This window comes from Scomber japonicus, chromosome 3 (assembly GCF_027409825.1).
Source record: "Scomber japonicus isolate fScoJap1 chromosome 3, fScoJap1.pri, whole genome shotgun sequence".
NCBI classification, from domain to species: Eukaryota; Metazoa; Chordata; class Actinopteri; order Scombriformes; family Scombridae; genus Scomber; species Scomber japonicus.
Window position 1 is genome coordinate 30,919,473 of NC_070580.1, and position 27,983 is coordinate 30,947,455.

Sequence of the window (27,983 nt, forward strand, 5' to 3'; positions counted from 1 at the left end):
TTAAAAGCTGCATTACAATACAGTAATGTAATTTTCCTAACTTACTAGACTGTTCCAACTGTTCTATGATTTACATTTACCCACTTACTCATTACATCCACATTACTGATGATTATTTATCTAAAATCTCATTGTGTAAATATTTTGTGAAAGCATCGATAGTCATACCTACAATATTGTTGCAAAATCGAGGTATTTGGTCAACAATATTGTGATATTCAATTCTTCATATCACCTAGCCCAAGGCCGTACCCAGTAATTAAATTCAAAGAGACGCAGCATTCCCAAATGAGCAAGCACTTGGCGACAGCAGCGAGGAAAAAGTCCCGTTTACTGAGAAGAAACATCAAGCAGAACCTGGCTCTCGGTGGGCGGCCATCTGCCATGATCGGTTGGGGTTGGGGGAGAGAGTGAGAGATAAAGAGGAGAGGGAGAAAGGAGAGATAAAGAGGAGAGGGAGCAGAGGGAGAGAGGAGTGAGAGGCACAGTGACAAACAATCAACATTGAAAATAATAGGAGTGGGACAGGAAGTGGACGACATTGACGCCCCCAGGCTGCCTGTGAGATGAGGTAGCACAGAGAACTCCGGGGGAAGAAGTTCAAATTAGTGAATGCATTAATAGTAAATTAATGTAAAAAGTTCAATATATTCTATGCAGAGCCAACTTGTTCAATATTACATAATGATTACTTTCTACAAAGACCAGAAGTGTTCAATATTACATGGTTGATGCTATGGGGGCCCAAAGTGTTCAATATTACATAATGATTACTTGTATGGAGGCCTAAAGTGTTCAACAGTACATGATTTATTGCTATGGGGTCCCAAAGTGTTCAATATTACATAATGATTACTTTCTGTTGAGGCCCAAAGTGTTCAATAGTACATGAGTGATGCTATGGAGACCCAAAGTGTTCAATATTACATACTTTGAGGAGACCCAAGTGTTCAGCTTTATATAATTATTAGTTAATGTGGAGGCCCAAAGTGTACAACATTGCATGATTTATTCTATGAAGACCCAATGTGAACAATATTACATAATGTCTTATGCTATGGGGACCCAAAGTCTTCAATAATACATCATTCTTGATTATATGGAGACCCAAACTGCTCCACATGACACAAGTATGTCTCTCTGTGGAGACCATAAGTGCTCTATTTTATACTAACTCATTACCCAAGAAAAACAACACAATAGGTCATAATGTCAGTTGACCAAAAAAAGACACATGGTTAAACTTGAGTGATAGACGACATCTATCAGCTGTAGTAATTATGACCTGGAGCCATGGCGCAGTTCAGATGATGTATATACTGAATGAAGGTGACACATTTCATTATTTAGAATAGGAGGGGAGGATGAATGATAGAACAAAACAGTGTACTTGGCAACAAGAGACAAATGCTTTCGTTTCCCATTTCCCTTTTTTTTTTAAATGTTTTTGTTGATGTCACCTAACTTTAGCCCCGTTTCCACTGCAGGAAATTCCTGGTAAAATATAGGAACCCTGAAGCTCCTGCAGTGGAAACTAAGCAAGCAGGAACTTTAACCCACAACACATATTTCTTTAACCTTAACAAAGTGATCATTTTAACCCAAACCATGATCTTTCCCTAAACCAAACCTTAACCATAGAGTAATTACACCATAAAATAGAATATTTTCTAACAGTGGTTTGTGATATTTTACCCACTGATCTTGTCTGTGTGTCAGATCATAAGGTCTGAATGCAAATGCCCCTCCTTCCTGCCTTTTGTTTCTTTTCATTTGCTGACCACTGCCTTGATCTTAGTGTATGAAATGCTTCCATTTTATTTCCTCTGGTTCAGTCTACTGTCTCAAACCAGCTCTGTGTCAGTAGGCTCACCATAATCAGGAATACCAATATAGCCACCATCTTTATAGCAATCTATGAATAAGGACTTGAGTGATTTTCTTCAACAAGATCATGATGGGCTTTGAATAATAACCCTCATCCCTGAAGTATATTGGTTTAGTTTTGTCTGTGACTATTTGTTAGCCTAAATAACTTGAAGCCGACACCAGTGTTGTAGCAAATTGGTCCTGGATCAAGGACACGTCAATGAATGTTGCCAGGAGTGATATTTGCTTGATTTATGGTTTTGGACTGTGAAATACTTTGGGGACTTTGCCATCGATCGCTTAACCTATAAAATAAAAACTGCATAGTACATTAAAGTTCAGGCTGGCTAGAAAAACTAGATGATGGCCTACTAGCAAGACAGGCTAACAGCTAGCATGGCCGTCAGCCTTGAAGAAGAGGACATTGTGTTGATCTGCATTGGTGATCCAGTCTATATGTATCTAAGTCAGGACATTTTCCCCTTATTGAAACAGAAACATACAAACAAACAAACTAAATAATGATAACACTAATTTACACTATTATACAATATAGAACTATAACTATAGAAGGACACAGATAAATCAAAAGGTAGACTTCCAATGTCTGTTTTATTAAATTTGTTATAAAGACATGTACAGAAACTTACTAATAGGCAAATTACAAAGCACTAGAAATATATTTTAAAAAAATCAAATCCTGAGCTTAAAGTATATTACACCAGCGTCAAATCAACTGCATTGCTCTTTAAAGTGTATGTATTGACAGTCTCTAATTACCTTCCTGCTCACACTACAAAAAGTTTTTCTCAGTGATGTTTTCCACACAGTGTTCAGGGTGTTCAGGGTGTTCAGAGTTTTCAGTGTAGTAGATGTCAGCCTTGTGTTCGTTGTCATGCTCGATGTGTTTCAGGTGGATGACCATGTGCAGGGCGTAGGCCAGGACCAGCAGCAGGATGAGAGAAGTGACGAGGCCCATCAGGATGGCCGGCGTCAGGAAAGTGGCGCAGTCACTCGCAGGAGAAAACTTACCGGAGGTGACGTTAAACGCCTGAATCTGTGAAAGGAGACAGATGTATTGAAAATAATCAAGAAGATAAAATATGTGTGTTCAAAGTTCAATTTTATTGCTTATTGAGGTTAAAAGAGGCCAAATGGTTTATCAATTTTAAAGACTGAAAAGTTGAAATTCAAAACTAAAAGCTGAAATATTGATCTTGAACCCAGAAAAAAAACAAAGTAACCAAACTATATATGTGAATGAAATGTTCTCCCAAATTGTATGTTTGTTTTTTTATTACAAACGTTTTTTTATGCCTGTTCTTGGCCTTGGAAGTACTTCTGGGTTACTTCTGCTGTTAACAAAGAAAATGGCCAGACGAGGCTATTGTTGTTCATGTTAGAGCAGACAAATGTACTGTTTAAGACACTTCTTATCTTGTGTTTTTGGTTTTTGGTTTGGAAAAGGATAGTAAAAGAAAAACCCTCCAAACTCTTGGCAAAGCCTTCCATCCCTAGTGACGGTTGCTAAGCTATAGACAGTATTCAGAGGAGAGGTTTAGTGAATAGTCAAATAAAATACTGATTATGATAGTTTCTACAGATGTCATTTGTTATGCTGGTGGTGGCTGGAGGCTATTAGGCATTAGTCAGACCCTGTGTGAGGTTTCTAAACAGACACGTACCTGGAAGTCAGTGAAGGTGACGGTCCAGCGGCGGGCATGGTCGGTGCTGGGCAACAGCAGGGCGCTGTACCGCTGCAGGCTGCTCACATGGAGGCAGTGGTAGGAGGAGGAGGCAGGAGCATACACCTCGCTGGCATTGAACACAGCTTCCTCAGAGGTGTTGTAAAGGAGCGAGATGCTGTCCACTGAGAACCACCACTGACCTGAAGACTCGTAGAAAGTGTTGGACAGCTGCAGTCTGGACACCAGAGGAACGAGAGGAGAGGAAGATAAATTATTAACAAATGTGTTTCTACTCATCTCCTGCAGTCCTGCTCTGTCCTGTGTTATTGTAGATTACTCACTGGGTTTTATCGTCCAGCAAAAGAGATTAACCAGGCTGAACTTTTGCAAGACTGCAAGGTGATGTCAACGGGCAATTAAATAAGTGCAACTAAGCAGACATCCTGGTAGAGTCCTTTGTAGCATGAACACTGCATTTCTACTGTTCACCTTGAATTCACTGCAACAAAATATAAAGTAAAGCTGTCATAACTTTCCAGAGTTGTAAACTCATGTTTTAAAGTAAAAATCACAGTGGTGTTTTTTGTACTGTCTGAGAAGGCTTCAAACTCATAAATCTGTTACTGAAACCAGCCTTAAACAACCTACACCCATCAACACAGCCCCCTGCATTGTTTTACTGGCTGTTTTCAGTCTGAAAACTTTACATTGACGGCCCACTAAGGATCAAAGAATAGCAAAGTTCAACCTTCTCCATTTTTCACTTATCCAACCATTTTGTTTGCTGGACTATAGTGAGTCTTTCAGCATGCTTGTGGTGCTTTCAAGGCTGTGGATTTTTGTGGATTAGCCTTGATATGACTTTAAATATACGTTAAAACATGAAAATACTCTCCTTTGACTAATAATTAGGTAAGGTCTTTCCATAAATGAGATAAACTTTGTAGCTTTCCCTTTTTTGTAAAATCCAGAATTTATGAATATTTTAAAGGTATGACTTACCTGATGAAAAGGTCTCTTACATCCTCCACATCACCAAACCTCATGACCAGCCTGATGAAGACATACAGACAGATAGATGCACAGTCAGTTGTCTGAACAGCTGAGATCTCAGTTTGAACTGATTTGACAAGTTGTCTCCTTTTCACATCAACAAACAGTTAAATCTAAATAAGTAATGTTTGCTTTTAATGGTCTGTGCACATCAGACAGACAGGTACACAGATGGGTCACGGCTTTACATACGTGGCCTTGTCTCTGCTGCAGACAGACTGACTGGTGTCGACAGGTTTCTGAGGAGAGAAGGCTTGCTCCGTCAGGTCCAGCTGCTTCTGCCTCTCATAGCGGAGAGACAGCCTCCTGGCCTGGAACAGGAGACACGGCTCCCCATTGGACAACACCTGGTGGGCAGAGAGATGAGTATTATGACTCTCCTCTTGGTAAAAACTGGGGCAGTCAGAATAAAATTAGACAAACACAGCACTATTGTCATAGTGGCAGCAATGCAGTACACTGCCATACTTTACTGTGTTAAAGCTGAATCATCGACTGTAGACTACATCACCTTGAGGGGAGGAAAGGGAACGGCATATCCTGGCATCTGAAGTAATTTTCTCCGTGATACATCTAGAGACTGGAGAGGAGGCAAAAAATGATGTGAAACACTATTTCACTTTGTGTTGATAGTTTTTGTCGATTGCTAATGAGAAACTCCTGACTAATTCACCCAATACTTAACTTATAGATACTCTTGTTTGCATATCTGATCTCATATGAATATGACTGTAAACATGTGTATCATTACAACCTCTGAAGCAACTGGTTTTCCTTTTTATACCATATCATTCCTTCTTTTTATCCTTTTATATCTTTCCTGTTAAACTTCATTTATACTATCCTTCTTTCCTTCCTTTCTCTTCTTCAACTGACCTGAAAGAGTAAGAAAACCCTAAAACTACAATTATTTCACTCAACAGTGAAACTAAACCCTTCTTCATATTTAATTACTTTATTTTAGATTTTCAGCTGATTCTTGCTTATCTTCACTAAAGTAAAATGTCGCATGCAGGACTTTTGTGATGTGTTTCTACATGTTGGCACAGCTACTTTTGCTCCCACTGCTCTTTATTTAAAGTTGAATATCAGTAGAGTTAAAACTTCCTCTTTCCTCCACTGATTTTACCTGCAGCAGTCGTTTGAATGGTTGTCCAGCAGGAACCAAACTCTCCTCCATCCTCATCCCTCCATCACTCTCCGCCATCCCTTCATCTGGAGAGACAGACAATAACTAGATTAATTTAGTTTTATGAAACAAGTCGTATTTATATAGATATTTTAAAGCTCCTCTCACTGGTAAAAGCTCTCAATCCTTTGTAAGGCCAAAAATATATATTCGCCAAACTAAACCAAACACTTTTTTAACCTTTGTGTCGTCCTCCCGGGTCAAATTGACCCTGTCTGTTTTGACCGTTCCTTCCTTTCTTCCTTCCTTGCTTCCTTCCTTCCTTCCTTCCTTCCTTCCTCTTTTCCTTTCTCCCTCCCTCCCTCCTTCCATCCTTCCTTCCTTCTTCTTTTTCTTTCTCCCTCCTTCCTTCCTTCCTCTTTTCCTTTCTCCCTCCCTCCCACCTTCCATCCTTCCTTCCTTCCTTCCTCTTTTCCTTTCTCCCTCCTTCCTTCCTTTCCTACCTCCCTTCCTTCCTTTCCTTCCTTAATTCTTTCCTTCCTTCCTTCTTTCCTTCCCTCCTCTTTTCCTTTCTCCTTCCTTCCTTCCTTCCTTCCTTCCTTCCTTTCTCTTTTCCTTCCTTCACCCTCCCTCCCTTCCTTCCTCAATCCTTTCCTTCCTTCTTCCTCCCTTCCATCCTTCCTTCCTTGACTCGAGGACAACAGGAGGGTTAACAATTCCTGAAATGTTGATAGCAGACAATCCAGTGGTGGAGTTTATGGGAAGACTTTCAAGCCAAGAAGACAGTCAGTGGTCATAATGACTGACAGATAGACAGATACAGACAGATGGACTTACCATGAACTGGAAAGACAGCAGGACTGTAAACAGAAGTGACAGGAGGATTAATCAATAACTGAAACAATGTTCAATGTTCCCCACCATCAATCACATGTCATGTTGTCTTCTAGAAAACTACAACCAATGTGTTAATAATTTGTTTCTCACTTAAGACTTTTAATTTTGGACTTCTGCTTCTTATCCATGAGTCGTTCTTCTTTTTTTCAACAATTAGTTACTATTACATTTTGTTTTCAGTTGCTAAAAATACATTTCTTTAAAATGGTGGTATTGATATTTTCATCTTCAGGGTATCATTCTAACTCATTATCAGTTGACAGTGTGTGGCATGAACTTTAGCTAAATCCAGAAATGTTTAGGATTAGATATGTGCTTATTAGATACAACTGAATAGTGTCTCATAAAAACCAAATTAAACTGGAGTATATTTAGACGGCGATAAGAACCTTCAGACAGTAGTGAAAAAACTCAAAATATTAGAAAAGGATTAACATGTAAGGCAACATCATATCAATATTTTAAATTACCCAGGACAAATATAAATGATGATGGTTAAAAATAGAAGATAATGACCAGGAGAGTAACCCATGAGGTATCAAGCACCCACAATGCATCTGGGTTGTCCTGTACTCCAGCCGTTCACCTTGTGGATTAATCCTTAAGGTAACAGATCTGTCTGGTACAGAAATGTACTGATCCTGAGAGGACCCTCTCTGACCCAGATTACAGAGACAGGGAAATTAGACTCTTGTAGGCGAAATATAACGGACAATGAGTTCATATCAGGATCAGCTTAACACCAAATACAAGCCATGATTGTCTTTCACAAAAACATGCAGCACATTCAGGTTTTATATAAAGAATCCTGAGCCTGTGCAGATCAACAGGTCGAGTAAGGCAACATCAAGGACGAAGCTTCAAAATAACCCAGAGAACCGGCCGTAGTTTTTTTGTTTTTTTTTACAATATTGAAGTCGAACTGAATCACAGTAATCATCCTTCTTTACATGTTAATACTTTTGTGTTATGAAGAAGACATTGTAATGACCGCTACCTGGGTGTCTATATAGTGTCGTCACACTTCCGTCAGAGTTTACTTTAATGGGAGAAGATGCTTAGCTGAGCCTTGTAGCTAATTTAGTCTTTGTTTGTCTTGTAGCACTGAAACGATGACATGTACCACAATAACGCCTCCCTCCATAAAACTACAGCTGAAGTGAGAGTAGGCTATTAATCGTCTGGTATTCATCACTTTAACTCCGATGACTCCCCGGAGATCAACCATATCTCCGCAAAATGCTCCTTTTTGTCTAACTCAGCTGGAGGAAGATGTCAGTGTCTTTGGTTGATTGACGTCATTTGAAAGACTACCGCTGTTACACCATATGAACAGAGACGAAGTAAACGAGCTGCACGGCTAAATGATGGGCAGGCAGTGTGTTGAGCAACAACAACCAAACCAGCATCCAACTGGTCTGAAGAGACATTTGCAGGATGTTTACATGCTGTTTAATGGGCTGGAGCTGAGCAGCTAATTAGCACTTTTCCCCAGTGAAGGTCTTTTTGTGTGTTCATGTTTGAAGGTGAGATATGAAGGAGCATTTAGCAGGAAAGGTGGGCTGTTGTTCAGCATCTGTAGCTCTTGAGTTGAGTAGCAGGATGCGGTCAGGCTCAGTGTGACCATCTGCTCTGCCTATGATTGCATTAGCTTTTATTGTAATAAAGTCTACAGCTATGTAAGCGGATGGCGGAAGGTATTTAATTTAAATAATGTAAAACTCAGGGGTGCAATCATGAAATCAGAGAATTTAATGTCTACATTTATCTCTTTTGTTTTCTAACTTTTTCTCAAAGGAGAACAGAAGACAAAGGATTTACAGATCAGATATGTATGCCATTTAATTTCAGTGGACATTACTTGTAAATAAGAAAGCTAAAAGTTAAAGCAGAAGGAAGGCCACGAGGAAGGTCATGTGATGTGATTGAAAGCTTTGGAAAAACAACCTTGTGTTCTCAGTTTTGTGTCAAATTGGTAAATATTAATCTTGGTTCGTAAGTATGTAGCATTATAGATTTTAGACCTGAATCCGCCAGCTTCAAACCAGTGAGAAGAGAATAGATAAACCCCCCACAGAGATCCCTCGTGTGAAATCACCAAAACTGTTAAAACTTTGGCAGAAAAGAGTGTGTGGTGATGAAAGACTCCACTTTTAAGAAGCTGATTGAGAAAATATATTTTTAGAGACATGCAGAGACCAGCAGGATTCATGGAGAAAAAGTACATTTCAGTTTTCATATTGCTTCACATGAAAGCCCAGAATATACTTCACATGTACTTCTGTTCACCTTATAACTAATGTAAAGTCTGTAGATGCCAAATGTCCATCTGCAGTTCAAAATGTACGTACTCCATTTTGGAATATGTTTGGTCAAATCTGTAGAAAAACATTTTACATACATCATGTTTAAGGTATGTCAAGCAAAACACACAGTTGTTTAATCTAATATGAGGGTTTATCCATGTGTGTCTGTCAAAAACCAAAACACACTGAGTCTCCTCTGCTCAGTTTGGGAGGAGCGTAGCCTAATTCTGTGCAAAATAATCAACCAAAGTTGTCTGGCCATGGACAGCCTAATCTAAATGAGTCTGGTGCACGCTCCGCCTCTGTCTGAGGACTTAGTGCCTGTCAGGATAAAAACCTCTGCAGATGCAGAAAAAAACACATTTTTCTCTGCGTATAATAAATGTATTAGAGCAAGTCCTCCCAACAGCCCAAATAAAAGGTTTCACTCCTCTGGTGTACTGGGTCAGAAGAGGTGTACATCGTGGGATTGCACTGATTATATAATCATACAAACATGAGCACACACACACTCATAAAGGAGAGGGTGGCTCTCAGCCAAAAGGAGATTTTGCAGTTTCTCCCTCCTCTGCCGTCAACAGCTGCACACTGCAAAGAATGACACTACGAGCAGCTATTCCAGCAGACACAGAGTAACATTTAATGACCACAGATTCTTTCAGGACCAATACCAGCGTTTTTACAATTCTAGCTTTCAATGAAATCTGCACACAGCAAATATGTTATGTGTGATTGAGGTGAGGGGGATCATGGTTAAGGCAAATAATAGTATATAATAGTATTTTAAGGCATTTTAAGGCAGTTATGACACTTATGTTAGCTAAACATTGTGGTCATGGTTAATGAAAATGGGAACAATATCTTCAGGTCTGCAACGGCATGCAAGCTCCTAAATGAAAGTCAGACGTGTAGGGCTGACTCTGCTCATTTTCCAAAGTCAAAGGTGACATCTTTATAAATAGATTTTATTCAACCAACCGACCCAAGCCCAAAGATATTACAATTGTTTTTCATGTATGACAAAGAAAGCATTAAATCATCACATATAAGAAGCTAGAACAAGCAAATATTTGGCGTTTCTGCTTAAAAATTAATTAAAATTATTAATTTTTCATCAGAACTGTTGAAATAGTTATTTTTATACTGACTAATCACTGCAGAACTACTTGCTAAATACCCATCTACCACCACCATGACTTCCACACCCTTATTTCCCCCCTCTCTACACAAAGGACACACAACTTCCTGCAATACCATTGAACAGTGGAAGTGGACATAAATCCTGAGATGCAGAGTCATCAGTCTTGGACGTAACTGGAGATTTGGATACTGACTTGTGTCCATTATGACCAATATTCAGTCTTGTTCCAGCTCTGGTTTGGACAAGCTCTGCAGCTCTGCAGGGCTTTTTTGCCTCTTTTAGCTCCTGGTTTTGGTTTTAGGGCACATTCACAATTTTGGTTCAGTCTCAGTGTTTCCAGCAGCAGGCGGCTGTTTGACTGGAGAACAATCAGAGCTAAAAGGAGAGTCAGTCTTGGATGTGTATTCATGTGGAGGACGCAAACAAGACTCCAGTGGGATGATCAGGTGTTTACTGGGTGTGTAAAATGTGTAAAACATATTTTCCACAACTACTTTATAAGGTGATAATACATCAGAGGTTCTCGGTGTGTCCCTCCGTCCCCAAATGACCAAATACAAAAATTAGTTAATGCAGCTTGAAAGAAACACAATCAATGAAACTCCACATATGGTTTCGTGGGTCCAGCAGCAGAAACGCATCAGTAATCCTGACTGATGTGTCAAGTGTCAAAGATTAAAGCTTCAGCAGAGGTCAAAAACAACAACACCAATCATCAAGGTAAAACTACATCTCTGAGTCTATTTCTCAGTTTGTTCACCTACCTGTCAGCCGGTGGTCGGTCGAGACAGGAGGAAGACTGCAGATGCAGGAGGAGGAAGAGGAGAGAGAGGAGGAGGAGGATGCAGCAGTGATTCCACGGTGAAGCCATCGCTGTGGTGACCAGAGCGTGATGCCAGCACACTCTCTCCCCCTGTCCTCTCGCTCTCTCTCTCTCTCCTAATCTACTTTAATCAGCCCACCGTCTGTAAGCCCCCCCTGACAGACTGATGAATCAGCCAATCAGGGAAGGACAGAGTCAGACTCAGCAGAGAGGGTCCTGCCCACCGGTTAAAGGCATTGTTCTCTCTCACTCTTATTTTCAGAGCAGCTCAGCCAAATGAATTTAATTTCAGTAGATTAAGAGATGATGATTAAACTGACAGAGCAGAGCACTTAAGATGCCTTCAGTCAACAACATGTACAGAATAATACAATTATTATACAATATACATACACTGTGGTACATGCAGGCTTGGGGACTGTAAGTGAATGGTGATTTGATTTTCTTGACACCTGAATGAGCATTCAGTCATGCTATGGTAATTTCAGCTCCATTGTAAAACGATATAAGTGGGGGTCTCCATGTTTTGCTGACTAATGCTAGTCATGCCACTGTTACATTTATAAATGCTGACATTTTAGATGTTTAAAATAAGAGGTCCAGTCCCCAGGGGCATCGTTTATCATTTCAAACCAAGAGTTTTTACTAAATGCACTTGATTGTAGACTGTGTCGGGTCATTTGAATGGAGTTATTAATTAATGTTTACTAAAAAAATAAATAGTTTGATTGTATTTTATATTGTCGTTGTATGATTTGTGATGTATAAAAAGATTTATTAATATTTATCAATTACATAATTATAATGAGTAACATAATTTCATACAACTAAGTAATTGACAATGAAAATGTATAATAAAATCTACTTAGCTACTTCATAACTCTAAATGATAAGATTTACAACAGTGACATTTCTGTCTGTGAAAAAATGAATTAATTAGTTTAAATAAAAAATATTTATGCTTAAATATAATTAAGTAACATTAACTCAATATTTTCACAGATGTTAAGTTTAGAATTAAGTACATTATACTTGATACTGGCAAGTGAGATGTACATAATACTTAAAAATTGTTACAAGAATTTTATTAAGTAAATCGTTTATTATTATTATTGTTATTGTGGTACTTAGATTATGTTATTGACTACATTTTTTAACAATAAGTTTTTCAGCAAGTCTGTTGAAAAGTCTGGGATGTCTTTACGTATTTAGCACTTATAGTTTACAGAGGAAGGGATGTCACTCAGGACAGCGCTGATTGGGAAAGTAATGATATGAATATAGAGGAGGAGTGTTTCCTGTTACCTCACAGGCTGCGTAACATCTTAACAGCTATCAAACCTTAATTAATGACCAGTAAGTGTGTTTACATGCACACCTGTATCATGGTTTTGATCATATTCTGACAATATGAAGTATGTTAGTTAGTGTATAATCAGGGTTGGGAAGGTTACTTTGGAAATGTAATAGGTTACAGATTACTAGTTACTCTGTTTAAAAATGCAATAAGTAATGTAATTATTTAAATTACTCAGAGTAATGTAACTTATTATATTTGATTACTTTTTGATTACTTTTCTAATTTTCTAATGAATGTTTTCACCTGTTGGGTAAGTGTAGGCTACCTATTAAGCGCCAAAACTTAAGTTTAGGTGCTTTTCATGGATACTGACATGATTTATAAGGGAGATCATTTCTTATGAAGCAACATTTATCTCTCATATGAAAATGTATTCATTAGTTCATGTAGATAAGATATTAAACCATAACATAAAGGTATGAAAGAAAGTCTGGTATGGGCTTAATTGGTACTGTGACACCATTTAAGCCCAAGTCATAATTTATTTACTAAATATAAAAAAATGTTGATTTCAAAGAATTAAAAACAGCAATATATGTATTCAGCAATATGTTAAATACTAAAAACTGAGGAAAAAACCTCCGGAGCAAAACCTTAAAGGTCGGACTTCAGATATAACCTCCTTTGTAATCGTCAACATTTTCATAAGTAACTAATTCAATTACATTTTTTTCTCAGTAACTGTAACCGATTACAGTTACATTTATTTTGTCATTAAACTACATGACGCTATTACATGTAACTAGTTACTCCTTAACACTGTTAATGAACACAGTCTATGGTTAAAACGTGTCTTATTTTCAGTCAGGCGTTCTGTGTAGCCCCTTTTCTCCTCCTATCCGGGGTCCTCAGACTAGACATTGCCGCGGTGCATGCTGGATCCTTCCTTTCCTCCCTGACTCGCTGCATCATGGGTTCGTCTCTCACTTTATACCTGAAAAATAACACATAATTACCTTCACTGCTCGGGTTTTACACATCGATGTTATACATGAAGATCTTATAAACTATTATCGTTGTGTTTCTGACAGTTAAACTCCACATTAGCGGGTGAATTTAATCGTTTTTACGGCTCTTGTTTGTCCGCAACGTGGAGCGGCCATAGCGCGGCGTGTTAGCATGTTAGCTTAGCATCACGGCCGGTTCATCCTCACATTAAAATGATTTTTATCTCACATTAAAATATGAATTAACAACATGTTAAAGTACTAATATTGAGCTTTACTTGGATTCTGATGTCTGTGGAGACTCGGATTGTTATCGTTAGTTAAAGTTGGATCATTGTAGATAAACGTAATCTGCAGGTTTTAGATGAATGTCTGCGATTAAAACTCACTAAAATGGTTGAATTGTGAGTGTAGAAAGTGTTTGTTCCCTTTGGATAAGCAGTGAAAATTATTTGTGGTAAATATGGTTACTTAACAGGCATTTGAGTTTAAGGTAGTCGAAGTGAAACGCTGGATATTTTGATTAAGTCATTTTGATTTAATGTCTTTTAGTTTATGCCACATTGTTTTTCTTTTGCTTTTAATTGGTGAAAAATTAATTAAATGATGATAATTGTGACAAACAAAGCCTGATTATTAACCATGTTACCAGTCCGGTTCTGTTGGATGTTTTTCTAGTTTGTATCTCGTGTGTTAAATTATAATTCAGTCAGTTTTTCAAGTCTTCAAACAGTCAGGAGCCCAAATAAATGTTTTTCTTGCTTTAATCATTTATATTGGCCATTATAAGATTGCTTCAGAATATACTTTCAATGTAAGTGATGGGGAGCAATATCTGCACTTCCTCCTCCTGTGCTAAAAGTTTATCAGAAGCTAATAACATTGTGTTTTGTGCTAATGTCCCTCTTTTGATTGAGGGAATTTGATGCTAAAAAGACTGTAAATGTATCAGATATCCACTTGGTATGACTAATGCAGACTGCTGAAGCCTCAAGCTTCACATCTACTTTTAAATGCATTTTTGCATTAATTGACTGTGGACACAGTGGATTTTGACTTCATCACTTACATTGAAAGCACATTTAAAGGTATTTTATTAGCCAGTATGAACAGGAGGAATGATCAGTGAGGAAAACCTCTTGCACTGTTCATATGGACACCAGACTGTTTTAAGACACACTTGAAAAATGTTGAGCCTGTCAAAGTAATTAAGGTTAGGTCTCCATGTTTGAATGTTGTACACTGTATCATTCTGGCACAAAAGCATATAGTTTTTTTTTGCATCATTGCCTTAAGTGAATGTTCGTTCTGTAGGAACATCGTGTAGCTTGTAAACACTGATCTCTTTAAATATGAGACACAAATTGTTTGTTTTTCATATCAAACTAAATAAGACAGCAGTCCTGCGTTGGCTCCAACTAAATGTTCCTGTCGCTCTTTTTCTTTCAGGAAAGTGTCGTGGTCTGCGTACCGCCAGGAAGCTCCGTAACCACCGTCGTGAGCAGAAATGGCACGATAAACAATACAAGAAGGCCCATCTGGGTACAGCCCTGAAGGCCAACCCCTTCGGAGGAGCCTCTCACGCCAAAGGCATCGTCCTTGAGAAAGTGTAAGTACCATCTGACCTGCCAAGCTGAGGTGATGGCTGAGAGACCCCCCGATCTCAATACCTCCTGCTTGAACTTTGGTGGGGGAAAAACCTGATGCGTCTCTCTGAAGAATGTTTTAGTGTTAATCATTGCAGTCTTTTACACTTTCATGTTTTCAGCATTGTGGTGCTTTCATCTTATAAAATTCTTTTAATTTTCTTATTTTTTCATAACTGATCTACTGCTGGTGTCACAGACTGGGGATAAAACATTTAAGATAAAATCCTCCCAAAATACAACTTTATGCACAGAGTGTATTTAGAGGGCAGATCTATGTGGCACTTGTACAGATGCCCACTTAGTTCAAACTGTTTATTTTTGCATCTTTTTTAATGAAAGTTGTTTTCTCTCTACAGTGGTGTTGAGGCTAAGCAGCCTAACTCTGCCATCAGGAAATGTGTGAGAGTTCAGCTCATCAAGAACGGCAAGAAGATCACCGCCTTCGTCCCCAATGACGGTTGCCTCAACTTCATCGAGGTAAATGGCAAAGCTGCACACGTTTTTTTTTAAACAGGAAAAAATCTGTGAAATGCGAGTGATGGTGCAGCCAGAGGTTTCTGTCAAGAATCTGCACCAAAGAAATAAAGCTAGAAGTCAACCTGAGTAGGAAACTAGTGCTTGTCTGGATGAGTTAGATGTCTGTTTCCTCAGCCATCACTCCTCCCCTCCAAGGCTAAGGCATTTTAGTTTGACTGCCCATCCAGACTAATCGTACAAACCCAACGGCTGCTCAAGTCAGACAATGATTTATGATCTGATCACATAATTTCACAGCTTTCAGAAAAATCTATCGGGGTCTAAATTGTCTGCAGGTCAGATGCCAAACTTGATCTGGATTTGAGTTTTTTCCCAAAATCTATAGACATTTAAGTGTTGAGTGAACTCTTCCTGCATCTGAAACTTGCATTTTGACTTCATCCCTCCTTTTTTGATATGAAATTTATGGCCAATGAGATATGTTAGCTCTGCTCGGTTGGCACTGACACCCTTCTCTCTTCTTCCTCTTCTCCGCTCCTGCAGGAAAACGACGAGGTTCTGGTGGCAGGATTCGGACGTAAAGGTCACGCCGTTGGTGATATTCCTGGAGTTCGTTTCAAGGTGGTCAAGGTTGCCAACGTGTCCCTGCTGGCACTGTACAAAGGCAAGAAGGAGAGACCAAGGTCATAAATAGTTGTGGCAGAAAATAAAATAAACACATTTTCAATTACAGTCTGATTGTCTCGTGTTTTCATTGAATTCTTTGTTACTCACGAGGAAATATTCACATCTTTCTAAAGGATGTGTAGGACTTTGAAAGCATGAAAATTAGTGCAGCTGTTTACATGTGACTGCTTAGCCAGTGAAAATGTTCGTTGCACAAATTTCTTATTTGTATTACACGGGGAAGCCTCTGTTGGAAAAGGTTCATGGTATACCCAGGGATTGAAGTTCTGTCACTACCACTGCCAAAAGGCCAAGCGGCTATAGGGAGCTGTGGTCGAGCGAGCTACAAAATTAAGTCTTTTTTTGTTTTGTTTTAATCTCTTTATACAGAGTTAAGAGCCTAATACTCAAGTGTAGTTAAATTGTCGAGGAAAAAATACTGAAAGCTTCACAGGGTGTAAAATGCAGATGTTCGATCCATGTCATCAGCTGTAATTATTAAAATTGAAACACAGATGAATGTAAGATGGGAGAATAAAAAGCTTGGTGACATCCTGATGCACCAGACGCTTTAACCACAGCTGCCATGTTGTTTTACCTTGAGCAGCCGGACAGGAAATAAAAATACCTATATGTTGCCTATTTCATTCAGAGTTTTAATTTAATAAACATAATTTTATATAAGGTTCTTTGCAACAGACTTATGATAGTAGGAAGATGTTACTAATGACGTTAAGGATGGCTTGCTTCTCACACTGTCCCAGTGACTGTCCTAATGTGTACAAAACCAATACCCTGAAACTATGAAATTCAGCCAACATTAATTATATTACTGACACCTGTGCTTAAAATGTGTCCTGCAACAAAATGCCTATAGGGTTGGTTTAATACACGGTGCTTGATTTTACACATTTTTCATTCAGCCCGCCCCTCTGGCCCCTTGTATCAAGTTTTGGGACAATCCCCCACCCTTCCTATTTTTGACTTTTTAGACACTACCCGTCCCTGTCATTTTTTTCAATTTTTGCCCGCTTTGGCAAATCCTTCACAATTTTCACACAATGCCTTCAAGTAAATAATTAATTTTCTGTATATTGGAGTAATTAAACTGACTGTTTTGAGGAAATGATTAATTGCTGACTGTCTCCCTTTGTCCAAAGTTGAATTACAAAATGGGTAAAACTGTCTCAGGACTCCGAAAGTCAAAGGTTAATTGTATTTCAGTTCACTTAAATGTGAATTTGTTAAGAGCACTTGCACGGCTGATCTGATTTAGAAGACAATAAAGGCCAGCGATAACAAGTAAAAATGAGACCACTTGTTTCTAATGTGGTCCTTGACGTCAGAGAAAAAAAATAGGACAGACAAAACATGTATCTTCTGAAGTCTTAACACAAAGACAACCTTAATATAAGAACTACAGAGATGGAACTTAACTCTCTATCTTCCTTTTTAGTCACAATCATTACGGACCTGCATGTAAGACAATGACTAAAGGACCTGCTTTAGTCATTATCTCACATGCCATCTTCATTCTCTGTTAATCTAAGACAGGTTTTGCATGAATAGTTAATTTTTTGGCACTCGCTCATCATTCTAGTTCTAGGTCAAAATCTTGTTTTAACCCTTGTGTCGTCCTCCCGGGTCAAACTGACACCGTCCGTTTTGACTGTTCCTTCTTCCCTCCTTCTCTCTTTCTTTCCTCCCTCCCTCCTTTCCTTCCTCCATCCTTTCCTTCCTTCTTCTCTCCCTCATTTCCTTCCTTCCTTCCCTCCTTCTCTCTTTCTTTCCTCCCTCTCTCCTTTCCTTCTTCCCTCCTTCTCTCTTCCCCCCCCCCTTTCTTCTTTCCTTTGTTCTTTTCTCCCTCCTTTCCTTCCTCCCTTCCCTCCATCTCTCTTTCTTTCCTTCCTCCATCCTTTCCTTCCTCCATCCTTTCCTTCCTTCTTCTCTCCCTCATTTCCTTCCTTCCTTCCCTCCTTCTCTCTTTCTTTCCTCCCTCTCTCCTTTCCTTCTTCCCTCCTTCTCTCTTTCCTTCCTCCCTCCTTTCTTCTTTCCTTCGTTCTTTTCTCCCTCCTTTCCTTCCTCCCTTCCCTCCATCTCTCTTTCTTTCCTTCCTCCCTCCTTTCCTTCCTCCATCCTTTCCTTCCTTCTTCTCTCCCTCATTTCCTTCCTTCCTTCCCTCCTTCTCTCTTTCTTTCCTCCCTCTCTCCTTTCCTTCTTCCCTTCTTGTCTCTTTCCTTCCTCCCTCCTTTCTTCTTTCCTTCGTTCTTTTCTCCCTCCTTTCCTTCCTCCCTTCCCTCCTTCTCTCTTTCTTTCCTCCCTCCCTCCCTTCCTTCTTCCTTCTTCCTTCCTTCCCTCCTTCTGTATTTCTTTCCTCCCTCCCTCCTTCCTCATCCTTTCCTTCCCTCCTTTCCTTCCTTCCTTCCTTCCTTCCTTCTTTTCTTCCTCCTCTCCTTTCCTTCCTTCCCTCCTTCTCTCTTTCTTTCCTCCCTCCTTTCCTTGACTCAAGGACAACAGGAGGGTTAAGATCTAGAGGACTTGGGACCAGGTGGGATTATTCCATCACAGGAGAATCATTTCGTGTTGGTCATGATGCTGCGTTTGCTGCACTCAACGGGAGATTCAATCTGATGGGGTTCATACAATACACATAGTAAAAACCCTGGAGTGCAGGTGCATCAGTATTTAACACCAACCATGATCTGTCATGCTGTGTCTGTCAGCTGTCTGCTGCAGTGAACTACATAAACTTTGCTGGAGGGGATAAAAATAGTAACAGGTATCTGATCCCCAGTCCTCTCAGCCAGAACGCTGCAGTTTGACAGCTGAAACATGGACGATGAATCTTCTCATTGTTCCTGCATTGTTCCTGAATTTCTACAATTTTATGTCACTTTTCTAAGACAGACATCCACCCAGATCTTTAAGGTAAGTCTCGTGTCTGTGTTTGGAGTCTCTGCTGTTTAAAGACAGTGTGGACGATCGGGGAAGTGCCAAACGCTAATGGACGGGACCCATGTGAACGTGCAGCTCTGGTTTCAGCCAACCAGGTCAGAGCCCTCCTCCCTCACTTCAACAACAACAGACCCACTTTTAAATTTCCAGGGACGCCACGGCTGAGTAGAGGGAACCAAACAAACAACCTGAGACACAACCGAAAGGTAAAAAAAACCCACTATATGACCTCGTGTGTCAGAACAGAAATATACAGCTTTAAATATCTCTGAAAACAAATGTTGAAATATCCTGTTAGTCCCTTTGTTTTTACTTCAGTTTACTGCCAATAGTTCTGACTTCCTTGTACAATATTTGTGAATAGTTTGAAGAAGGAAACATGTTTATAATTACATATTAAGAAAAGCCAATATATTGACTGCTGGTCTGATACAGCACATGAACTTCTCATTTGAACCCACCTGCCCCCTCGACCTCCACTTGCTCTTTTCATTTGCACTATATGTGAATGTCATACTATCTGATTCCTGGCACAAAACTGGTTCACTTAGCTGAATGTATGCATGCTGTAAGTCTGGGTTTGGTGTAGATCCCCTAAAGAAACCTACAGGTGCCTGATTCTTAATACATGTTCAGTGTGAGTGATGGAGGACTAAAATCCACAGTCCTTGTTTTTATGCAATAATATAATTAAAAGTTTCACCCAATTTCAGTGCTGGACATGTGGAAGCTCTTGTTGGCTGAATGGGAGTAAATCTCTGCAGCCTGGTCCAAAATCTGGAGGCTGTCTGTCACAGCAGCAGAGTAGCTCCCATGGTTTAGGAATCACATGTTTAACTGTTGTCTTGTGTCTTTTTATGATTGCTGCAGCACAAATTGCACATCTTGGGACAAATAATAAATTGAACTTGATATAACTATTATAATAGATATAATAGAGCTATTATATATCCTGCAGTATGTTCATGTTCAGGCCTCCACATACGTTTGACCGTGAGTGCTGCAGTTTCCTCCAACCTGCTAATGACAAAATCAGTGAAATACACCTTCATTTTTTTTTTTAAAGAGTCAGGAGGACCCTTCGTATGGACAACATGGAGTACAGGCGATTTGGGACGGAGGATGAAGGCGATGAGGAAGATGCAGATCTTCAGTACATGATTGAACAGAGTTTGCTGGAGAGTAACAAACAGACTCAACAAACTCAGATAGACTCCACAATGAGAGACGGCTGCAGGTCAGTCCAACAGACACCAGAGTTAGAAACAGCTGCTTGGTGTCATTCCCTCAGTGTCCTCCTGATTTGATCTCCTTAGAAGCAATTATTCACTCTTATCAGTTTATATTGATGATTTAGTCTAAGTAAGTTTCTCCCACTGAACAAGAGAATAAATCTATGGAGTCCAGAAACTGTCAAAAAGCTGTAAAGTCAAAAATACAACAGCTATGGAGATATTATTGCAAAGCAGTGTAAAAAGAAATCTAAAGGTTTATACTTTTCCTTTAAACTCCGATTAGTTGTTAAAAAAACAGGAAACTTTGTGGAAGGTTTGTGTGCTTTTTGCTCCAATGTTCAATTTCACAGAGTTTTGGTAGATTTACAGTTTGATATTTTTAACATCTTCTTTCCTCACAGCTCAGGGTCGGACTCTGCAAACAACAACATCATCTTCACTGCAATCAAACAAGGTGAGGAGGGTTAGGGTTATGATGTTTGTATGAAGGTGAACGCTTCGGTTGTGATTTACTATTAACCCTTTATAGGACACTCATTGAAAGGAAGGGAGGAAGGGAGGAAGGAAGGACGGAAGGAAGGAAGGACGGAGGAAAGAAGGAAGGAAGGATGGTAGGGGGGAGGAAAGAAAGAGACAAGGAGGGAGGGAGGAAGGGAAGAAAGAAGGAAGGAAGGAAGAAGAAAGGAGGATGGAGGAAGGAAAGAAGGAAGGGAGGAGAGAAGGAGGGAGGGAGGAAGGACAGATGGAAGGAAGGAAAGGAAGGAAGGACGGAGGAAATAAGGAACGAGGGAGGGAGAAAGGAAAAGAGGAAGGGAAGAAAGAAGGCAGGGAGGAAGGAAAGGAAGGAAGGAAAGAAAGAAGGAAGGAAGGATATTTTGGGATATTTACAGAAATTGCCGAATATAATATGATAAATATGATCAACTAGGTTTCTTCACAAGGTTTTGATGGTTACAACTTTATATTTATTTATTAGTTAGGTCCATTTCTAAAGCTCATAAATGTGTAACTTTTCAAAATGTCTGATATATACCCTTCCTAGGGGTAATATAAACTTCTACACCATGTAGTCCTTTACAAATTAAGCAAATTAGTGAATGTTGTCATTATTTCCCAAAAGACTTTAATTATTCATCATGCAGACGCCTCCGATAAGCTTCAGATCAACTGTTAAATGACTCTGTGGAGTTTGGCGTTCATCAACTTCCTTTGAAAGCACATTGAACCTTCCTGTTGCCCTCCCGGGTCAAATTGACCCCGTCTCTTTTGACTGTTCCTTCTTTCCTCCCTTTCTTCCTTCCTTCTTCCCTCCCTCCCTCCTCTCTTTCTTTTCTCCCTGTCTCCTACCTTCCTTCCTTCTGTCATTCCTTCCTACCTTCCTTCCTTTCCTTCCTCCCTCCCTCCCTCCCTCCCTCCTTCTCTCTTTCTTTCCTTCCTCTCTCTTTCCTCCCTTCCTTCTTTCCTTCCTCCCTCCTTTCCTTTCTTCTTCTTTTCCTTCCTTCCTCCCTCCTTTCCTTCCTTCTTCTTGTCCTTCCATCCTTCCTCCTTTCCCTCCTTCTTTCCTTCCTCCCTCCTTTCCTATTATCCAGTATTATCAGACACAATTCTTTCATTTGCCTGAAAGAGGAAAACATTTTTAGGGGTTCAGATTTTGGCTGATTTGGGCGGCAGCACTGTACAGTACATGTGTGTCAGATTTAAGTTTCTATCTATTCAATCAACCAGGTAACGAGAAGCTCCTGAAGAAGTTATGTTCTGGACAAAAGGATCAGTTTCTAAAGACTGACAGCAGAGGTTGGACTCCTCTCCATGAAGCAGCAGCTCAGAAAAACCAAAGAATCCTAGAGTTCATATTCAAAGGTTTGTTTCAGCCTCTGAACCTGTTAAAACATCATTAATGAAACAACATGAGATGGATGATAAGATATATTCGGTGTCTCCAGCTTCAGGCCCACGCTCTGTGGATCTTCAGACCCTCCGCCGTCAGACTCCTCTCTTCCTGGCTGTACAAGAGGGTCTGATAGAAAACGCCAACTTCCTCCTTCAACATGGAGCTCGGCCGGACACGCAGGACTTTGACCAGGACTCACCGCTGTTTGTAGGTAGGATGACCAACATTTCTCTTTCTCAAAACCCGTTCAGTCATTGGGAACAAAGGAGAGATTTCCCTCTTGTTTCCTGTTTACTGTCCTTTAGCAGTTTGATTTCCAGCTCTCTCAACAGCTCAGAGCACAATTTCAAATACATCTTGATCAAATTATGATTTTTTTGTTTATTGTCGTCCACTGAGCTCCACATTTGGAAACTGTCATCCAAACTTACATATCACAAAACCACTAAAGTCTTCACCTAATATAAATCAATGTAGGTGATCAAACTATTGAGTAGAAGCAGATGCAGATGTTTCCATATACGTAGGTTATAAATTTGGAAGATTTAAACTGCCTAACTGAACAAATCAAATAAATAAAGTGAAAAAACAACTACATTATAATATGTATTTCCTTTTTATTCATGCATCTACTATGCCATGATTAAATGGAAAACGTATAAAAGGACAAATATTAAGCTTATTGTCTGATTGAATAGTTTTTAAATGTGACATAAAACACATAAAATACATAAAATCACAACCATAGACTGTATAAAAAATAATGGATGTAGCCACTGTAACATCATGCATTGGCTTTGAAGCCTTAAGTTTGACATTTTGATCATTACCATCTTGGTTTTTTGGAGCCAAAAGTGATGAGAAGTGACCATATTTGGAGGAGAGCGTGGAGCTGGAGAGAGAGAGAGATCTCCAGGGTCCATTTACAAATCATCTATTGTACTCTTAATGTGACCATAATCTACAAAATGAACTCCATGCTGTATTAAAGAAGACTTGATGACTAATGATTGAGACCATAAACTCATTATGTAATATTGTTTATTAAGGTAATAAAGTGAAAAATAGGGTCATTTTACCACAGACTTCAATACAATCTGATTTGAGGAGTCGCCCCCTGCTGGCCATTAGAGATAATGCAGGTTTAAGGCACATCCACATTAGCTCCACTCTTCAGACTCGGTACTACCTGCTTAATGACAACTTTTTCACTTTTTCATCAGTTTTATTAAGAAGGTGAAGGGGAGAGTTTTCCCTTTATGGGATCCTTTTGATGACACATGAAAACAGTCCCCAGTTATTAATTATCTAAATTCTTTCTCTTGTCTCTTTGCAGCTATCCGTTCAGAGCGCGTTGACATAGTGAGCCTGCTGCTCCTGCATGGCTCCAGGGTGAGCCAGGAGGGCTGCCACGGCCGCCAGCCCCTCCATGAGGCAGCTCGGGTGGGAAATTCAGAGCTGGTGAAGCTGCTGCTGCAGGCCGGAGCACAGCCGGACCCTCGCAGCCACTATGGGCTCACTCCTCTGGCCCTGGCTGCTCAGGCAGGATACCTGGAGGTGGTGGAGACCCTACTGAGGAGAGGTGAGAGAGGATGGAGGTTTCTATAGTGAGCCTATTATTTTGTTATTACTTGACCTCTTGAGCACTGTCTTTAAAAGGTAAACCTGACATGGCAGATTATAGTTTGGGCCATAACTGAAAAAAAATGATTTGGGTGAAGAAAGGGGGATGAAATCATGTGAATGCTTGAGTCAGTCTATCAAATAACACATTATATTTCAGGCTTTCCAAAATTATGATCATCTGATTCCAAAATATGTACAAAGTTTGCAGTATTTTTTCCAGCCCTGGTGGTGTAAGTTACGTTAATTTTTCCTGGCAAAATTTACTCACATGGTTTGGCAAAAAAAAGTAGGTGAGCCATGGCATTGGCAGGGTTATAAATATAAACTTTGGAAACTATCGTGGCTAATGGGCAAACAGCAGCAATCCTTAAATTATCTCTGCCTCTGCTGCTTCTGTTATTTCATCTGCAGTTCAAATATGTAGAGAAACATTAATTACTCTCTCTCTTTCTCTCAAACCGGCTGGAGCTTTGTGATTTAATGTGTCAAAAGGATTCCTTCATAATGTTCTTACATTATAAGCGACAGGGAACAAAATCCTCAGTCCTCCTTCTGTGCAAAAATGTATTTAAAAGTTTATCTGAAGCTCCAAATGAGTCAAATCAACTAGATATATTTTAATGGTAGAGTATTTTTGTTACTATACTTCCTCCCTTCCTTCCTTCCTTCCGTCTGTCCTTCCTCCCTCCCTCCTTTCCTTCCTCCATCCCCCTTTTGTCCTTCCTTCTGTCCTTCCTTCTTACCTTCCTACCTTCCTACCTTCCTTTCCTTCTTCCCTCCCTCCCTCCTCTCTTTCTTTTCTCCCTGCCTCCTACCTTCCTTCCTTCTGTTCTTCCTTCCTTCCCTCCTTCCTTCCTTTCCTCCCTCCCTCCTTCTCTCTTTCTTTCCTCCCTTCCTTCTTTCCTTCCTCCCTCTTTTTCCCTCCTTCTTTTTTCCATCCATCCTTCCTCCTTTCCTTCCTTCTTCTTTCCTCCCATCCTTCCACCTTTCCTTCCTTCTTTCCTTCCTTCTTCTTTCCTTCCATCCTTTCTTCCTCCCTCCTACCTTCCTTCCTTCCTTCCTTTCCTTCCTCCCTTCCTTCCTCCCTCCTTTCCTTCCTTCTTCCTCCCTTCCTCCCTTCCTCCCTTGACTCGAGGACAGCAGGAGGGTTAAAGAGGATCTTTTAATAGCCAGAATGAACAGGAGGAATGATTACAGCGAGGAAAATCCTCTTTCATAGTTCTTAAGGACACATCCAAGATTGTGAACGTGTCCTTTAACGTGTGTTCTTCAGGAGCGGACGTCCGATCACAGGCGCAGGATGACGCGTCTATCCTGTACGAGGCGTCTTCATGTGGAGATCCAGCTGTCATCAGTCTGCTGCTGGAATTCGGTGCGGACCCCAATGTTGCCAAACTCACAGGACACATGCCGATCCACCGTGTGGCTCACAGAGGACACCTACAGTAAATGTCATAATAGATCATTTGTCTCCATGTGGGCATTTACAAGACAGGGAAGGTCAATTTAGTGATGTTATGCTGCAAGTTGCATTGTGGGAAGTGTAGGATTCAGTTCGTTTTTGGAGCTGGTGCCATACTAGACACTGAGAGTCAAGATATCTGTCTCTCACATGTCCCCAACTTTACATCATTTGTATTTTGGTGTTCTTCAGAGCTCTACAGCTGCTGATTCCAGTAACTTCTTTCGATGACGTGAGCGACAGCGGGATGAGTCCTCTACACTCTGCTGCTGCAGGAGGACACACAAACTGCATCAAGGTGTGTGTGTGTGTGTGTGTGTGTGTGTGTGTGTGTGTGTGTGTGGTCTGTCATAGGCTACAATTATTAGTGATTACACCTCAACTAAACGTCCACCTTCTCTTGACTCCCATCAGGCCTTGCTGGATGCAGGTTATGACCCAAACTACATGCTCTATCCCAGGATTCGCCGTAGCTATGACGACGAGAGGAAGTCAGCGCTCTTCTTTGCTGTTTCTAATAACGACTTGCCGTCAGCCAGGATGCTGCTGGAGGCCGGAGCCATGGCCAACCAAGACCCTGTTAAATGTCTGCAGGTAGCTGTGTGTGTGTGTGTGTGAGTGTGTGTGTGTGTGTGTGTGTGTGTGTGTGTGTGTGTGTGTGTGTGTTACAATATCAGTGCATCATCATGACTGAAAGCACAGAGAAAGTCACTTATACTTCGTGTCGTCCTCCCGAGTCAAATTGACCCTGTCTGTTTTGACTCTTCCTTCCTTCTTTCCTCTGTCTTTCTTTCCTTCCTTCCTCCCTTCCTCCATCCCCCTTCCTTCCTTTCTTCCTTCCTTCCTTCTTTCCTCCCTCCCTCCTTCTCTCTTTCTTTCCTCCCCGTACCCTCCCCCTTCCTTCCTTCCTCCCTTCTTCCTTCCTTCCTTCCTTCCTTCCTTCCTTCCTTCCTCCCCCTCCCTTCCTCCATCCCCCTTCCTTCCTTCCTTCCTTCCTTCCTCCCTTCCTCCCCCTCCCTTCCTTCCTTCCTTCCTTCCTCCCCCTCCCTTCCTTCCTTCCTTCCTTCCTCCCCCTCCTTCCTTCCTTCCTTCCATGAACTATCTTCAAATATCAAAGATTTAAAGAAGATAAATTCCCCAAACTCAAAGAAATAGTTGAACATTTTTGATATCTCAGTCATTTATTTTCATTCTGAGTCCGAGATGTTCAGATGGATATTAACCTCATGTCTGTGTGTTCAGTACAGTAACTTCGTTTAGCATAAAGAGTTGGTGTTCAGGTGTGACTTTAGTGCCATCATGCCTGCACAGAGACTAAAAGAAAACTTGAGCCGCTGCATATTAGTATTGGCTGGATGGATACGCTGTCGGTTCAATCCTCCATTTGATCCTCCGTGAGACCTTTTCTGTGTCTTTAAGGTTGCGCTGCGATTGGGCAACTATGAATTGATGGACCTGCTGCTGAGGTTTGGAGCCAACGTCAACTATTTCTCCAGAATAAACACGACACACTTCCCCTCAGCCCTGCAGTACGCCTTCAAGGACGAGGTAAACTTCTTCAGATTCACAGACGTCACTGGAAGCAGCAGCTTTAGTTTCAGTCACCTTTAACTGATCTCATTTCTCACTGTTGGGAGGAAAACTGTTCTCATTGTTTAATCCTTCCAGTCATATATATGTGTGTGTGTGTGTGTGTGTGTGTGTGTGTGTTAGGTGATTCTCAGGATGCTGTGTAACTATGGCTACGATGTGGAGCGCTGCTTTGACTGTCCCTATGGTAACGGCTCACACATTCCTGAGGACTACGAGGGATGGACCAACACAGTGATCAAAGACACCATGGTAACGAACAGGTCCACACCAGTTTATCAGTGAGACCCTAAAAGCAGCTTAACCCCTGTGTCGTCCTCCTGGGTCAAACTGACCCCGTCTGTTTTGAGTTGTTCCTTCTTTCCTCCCTTCCTCCCTTCCTTTCTTCCTTCCTCCCTTCCTTTCTTTCTTCCTCCCTTCCTTTCTTTCTTCCTCCCTTCCTTTCTTTCTTCCTCCCTTCCTTTCTTTCTTCCTCCCTCCTTTCCTCCCTTCCTCCCTTCCTTTCTTTCTTCCTCCCTCCTTTCCTTCCTTGCCTCCTTCTCTCTTTCTTTCCTCCCTCCTTTCCTTCCTTCTTCCTTCCTTCCTTCCTTGCTTCCTTCTTCCTTCCCTCCTTCCCTTCTTCCCTCCTTCCCCCCTCCTTTCCTTTTTGGAAGGAAAGGAGGGAGGGAGGAAAGAAAGAGAGGGAAGGAAAGGAGAGAGGAAGGATGGAAGGAGGAAGAAGGAAGGAAATGAGGGAGGAAGGAAGAAGAAAGGAAAGAGGAAGGAAGGAGGAAAAGAAGGAAAGGAAAGAGGCAAGGAAGGGAGGAAGGAAATGAAGGAAGAACGAAGGAAAGAAGGAAGGAAGGTAAGAGGGAGGGAGGAAACAAGGAAGGAGGGAGGGAGGGAGGGAGGAAAGAAGAAGGAAGGAAGAAAGGAAGGAAGGAACAGTAAAAACAGACGGTGTCAATTTGACCCGGGAGGACGACAGGAAGGTTAAGGAATGATGTGGAGTTCAATCACACAGCTGTCAGACTCGTCATATCATGTTGAACATCTGTCCGTGTGTCTGTCAGTGCAGTTCTGCGAGGTGATCACCGTCTCCTGGCTAAAGCACCTCTCGGGTCAGATGGTTCTCACTCTGTTGGACTACGTGGATCATGTGACTTTGTGCTCCAAGCTGAAGGCGACGCTGATGGAGGAGCGAGAGTGGCCCGACATCTGCAGACTGCAAGGTGAGTAA

At 40.7% G+C, this 27,983-nt stretch overlaps 3 protein-coding genes across 3 annotated transcripts; 2 read left to right on the top strand and 1 right to left on the bottom strand.

Moving 5' to 3' along the window:
- Positions 1-2,662: 2,662 nt before the first annotated feature.
- atp6ap1la (ATPase H+ transporting accessory protein 1 like a) lies at positions 2,663-5,817 on the bottom strand. The gene is made up of 5 exons (XM_053315587.1): positions 5,740-5,817; positions 4,803-4,957; positions 4,560-4,610; positions 3,555-3,792; positions 2,663-2,926 (listed from the first exon to the last, which is right to left on the bottom strand). The coding sequence occupies exons 1-5, from the start codon at positions 5,815-5,817 to the stop codon at positions 2,663-2,665; spliced, it is 786 nt and encodes a 261-aa protein (XP_053171562.1).
- A 7,310-nt stretch (positions 5,818-13,127) lies between these two features.
- rps23 (ribosomal protein S23) lies at positions 13,128-16,071 on the top strand. Its single transcript, XM_053316287.1, has 4 exons — positions 13,128-13,180; positions 14,663-14,822; positions 15,219-15,339; positions 15,883-16,071. Exons 1-4 carry the CDS (start codon positions 13,177-13,179, stop codon positions 16,027-16,029), a joined length of 432 nt encoding a protein of 143 aa, XP_053172262.1. The 5' UTR covers positions 13,128-13,176; the 3' UTR covers positions 16,030-16,071.
- A 3,983-nt stretch (positions 16,072-20,054) lies between these two features.
- Positions 20,055-27,983, top strand: LOC128355895 (dynein axonemal heavy chain 12-like). The gene is made up of 11 exons (XM_053316278.1): positions 20,055-20,197; positions 20,597-20,649; positions 21,921-22,055; positions 22,139-22,297; positions 23,423-23,668; positions 24,986-25,157; positions 25,367-25,472; positions 25,589-25,768; positions 26,594-26,722; positions 26,888-27,016; positions 27,822-27,983. Exons 1-11 carry the CDS (start codon positions 20,055-20,057, stop codon positions 27,981-27,983), a joined length of 1,614 nt encoding a protein of 537 aa, XP_053172253.1.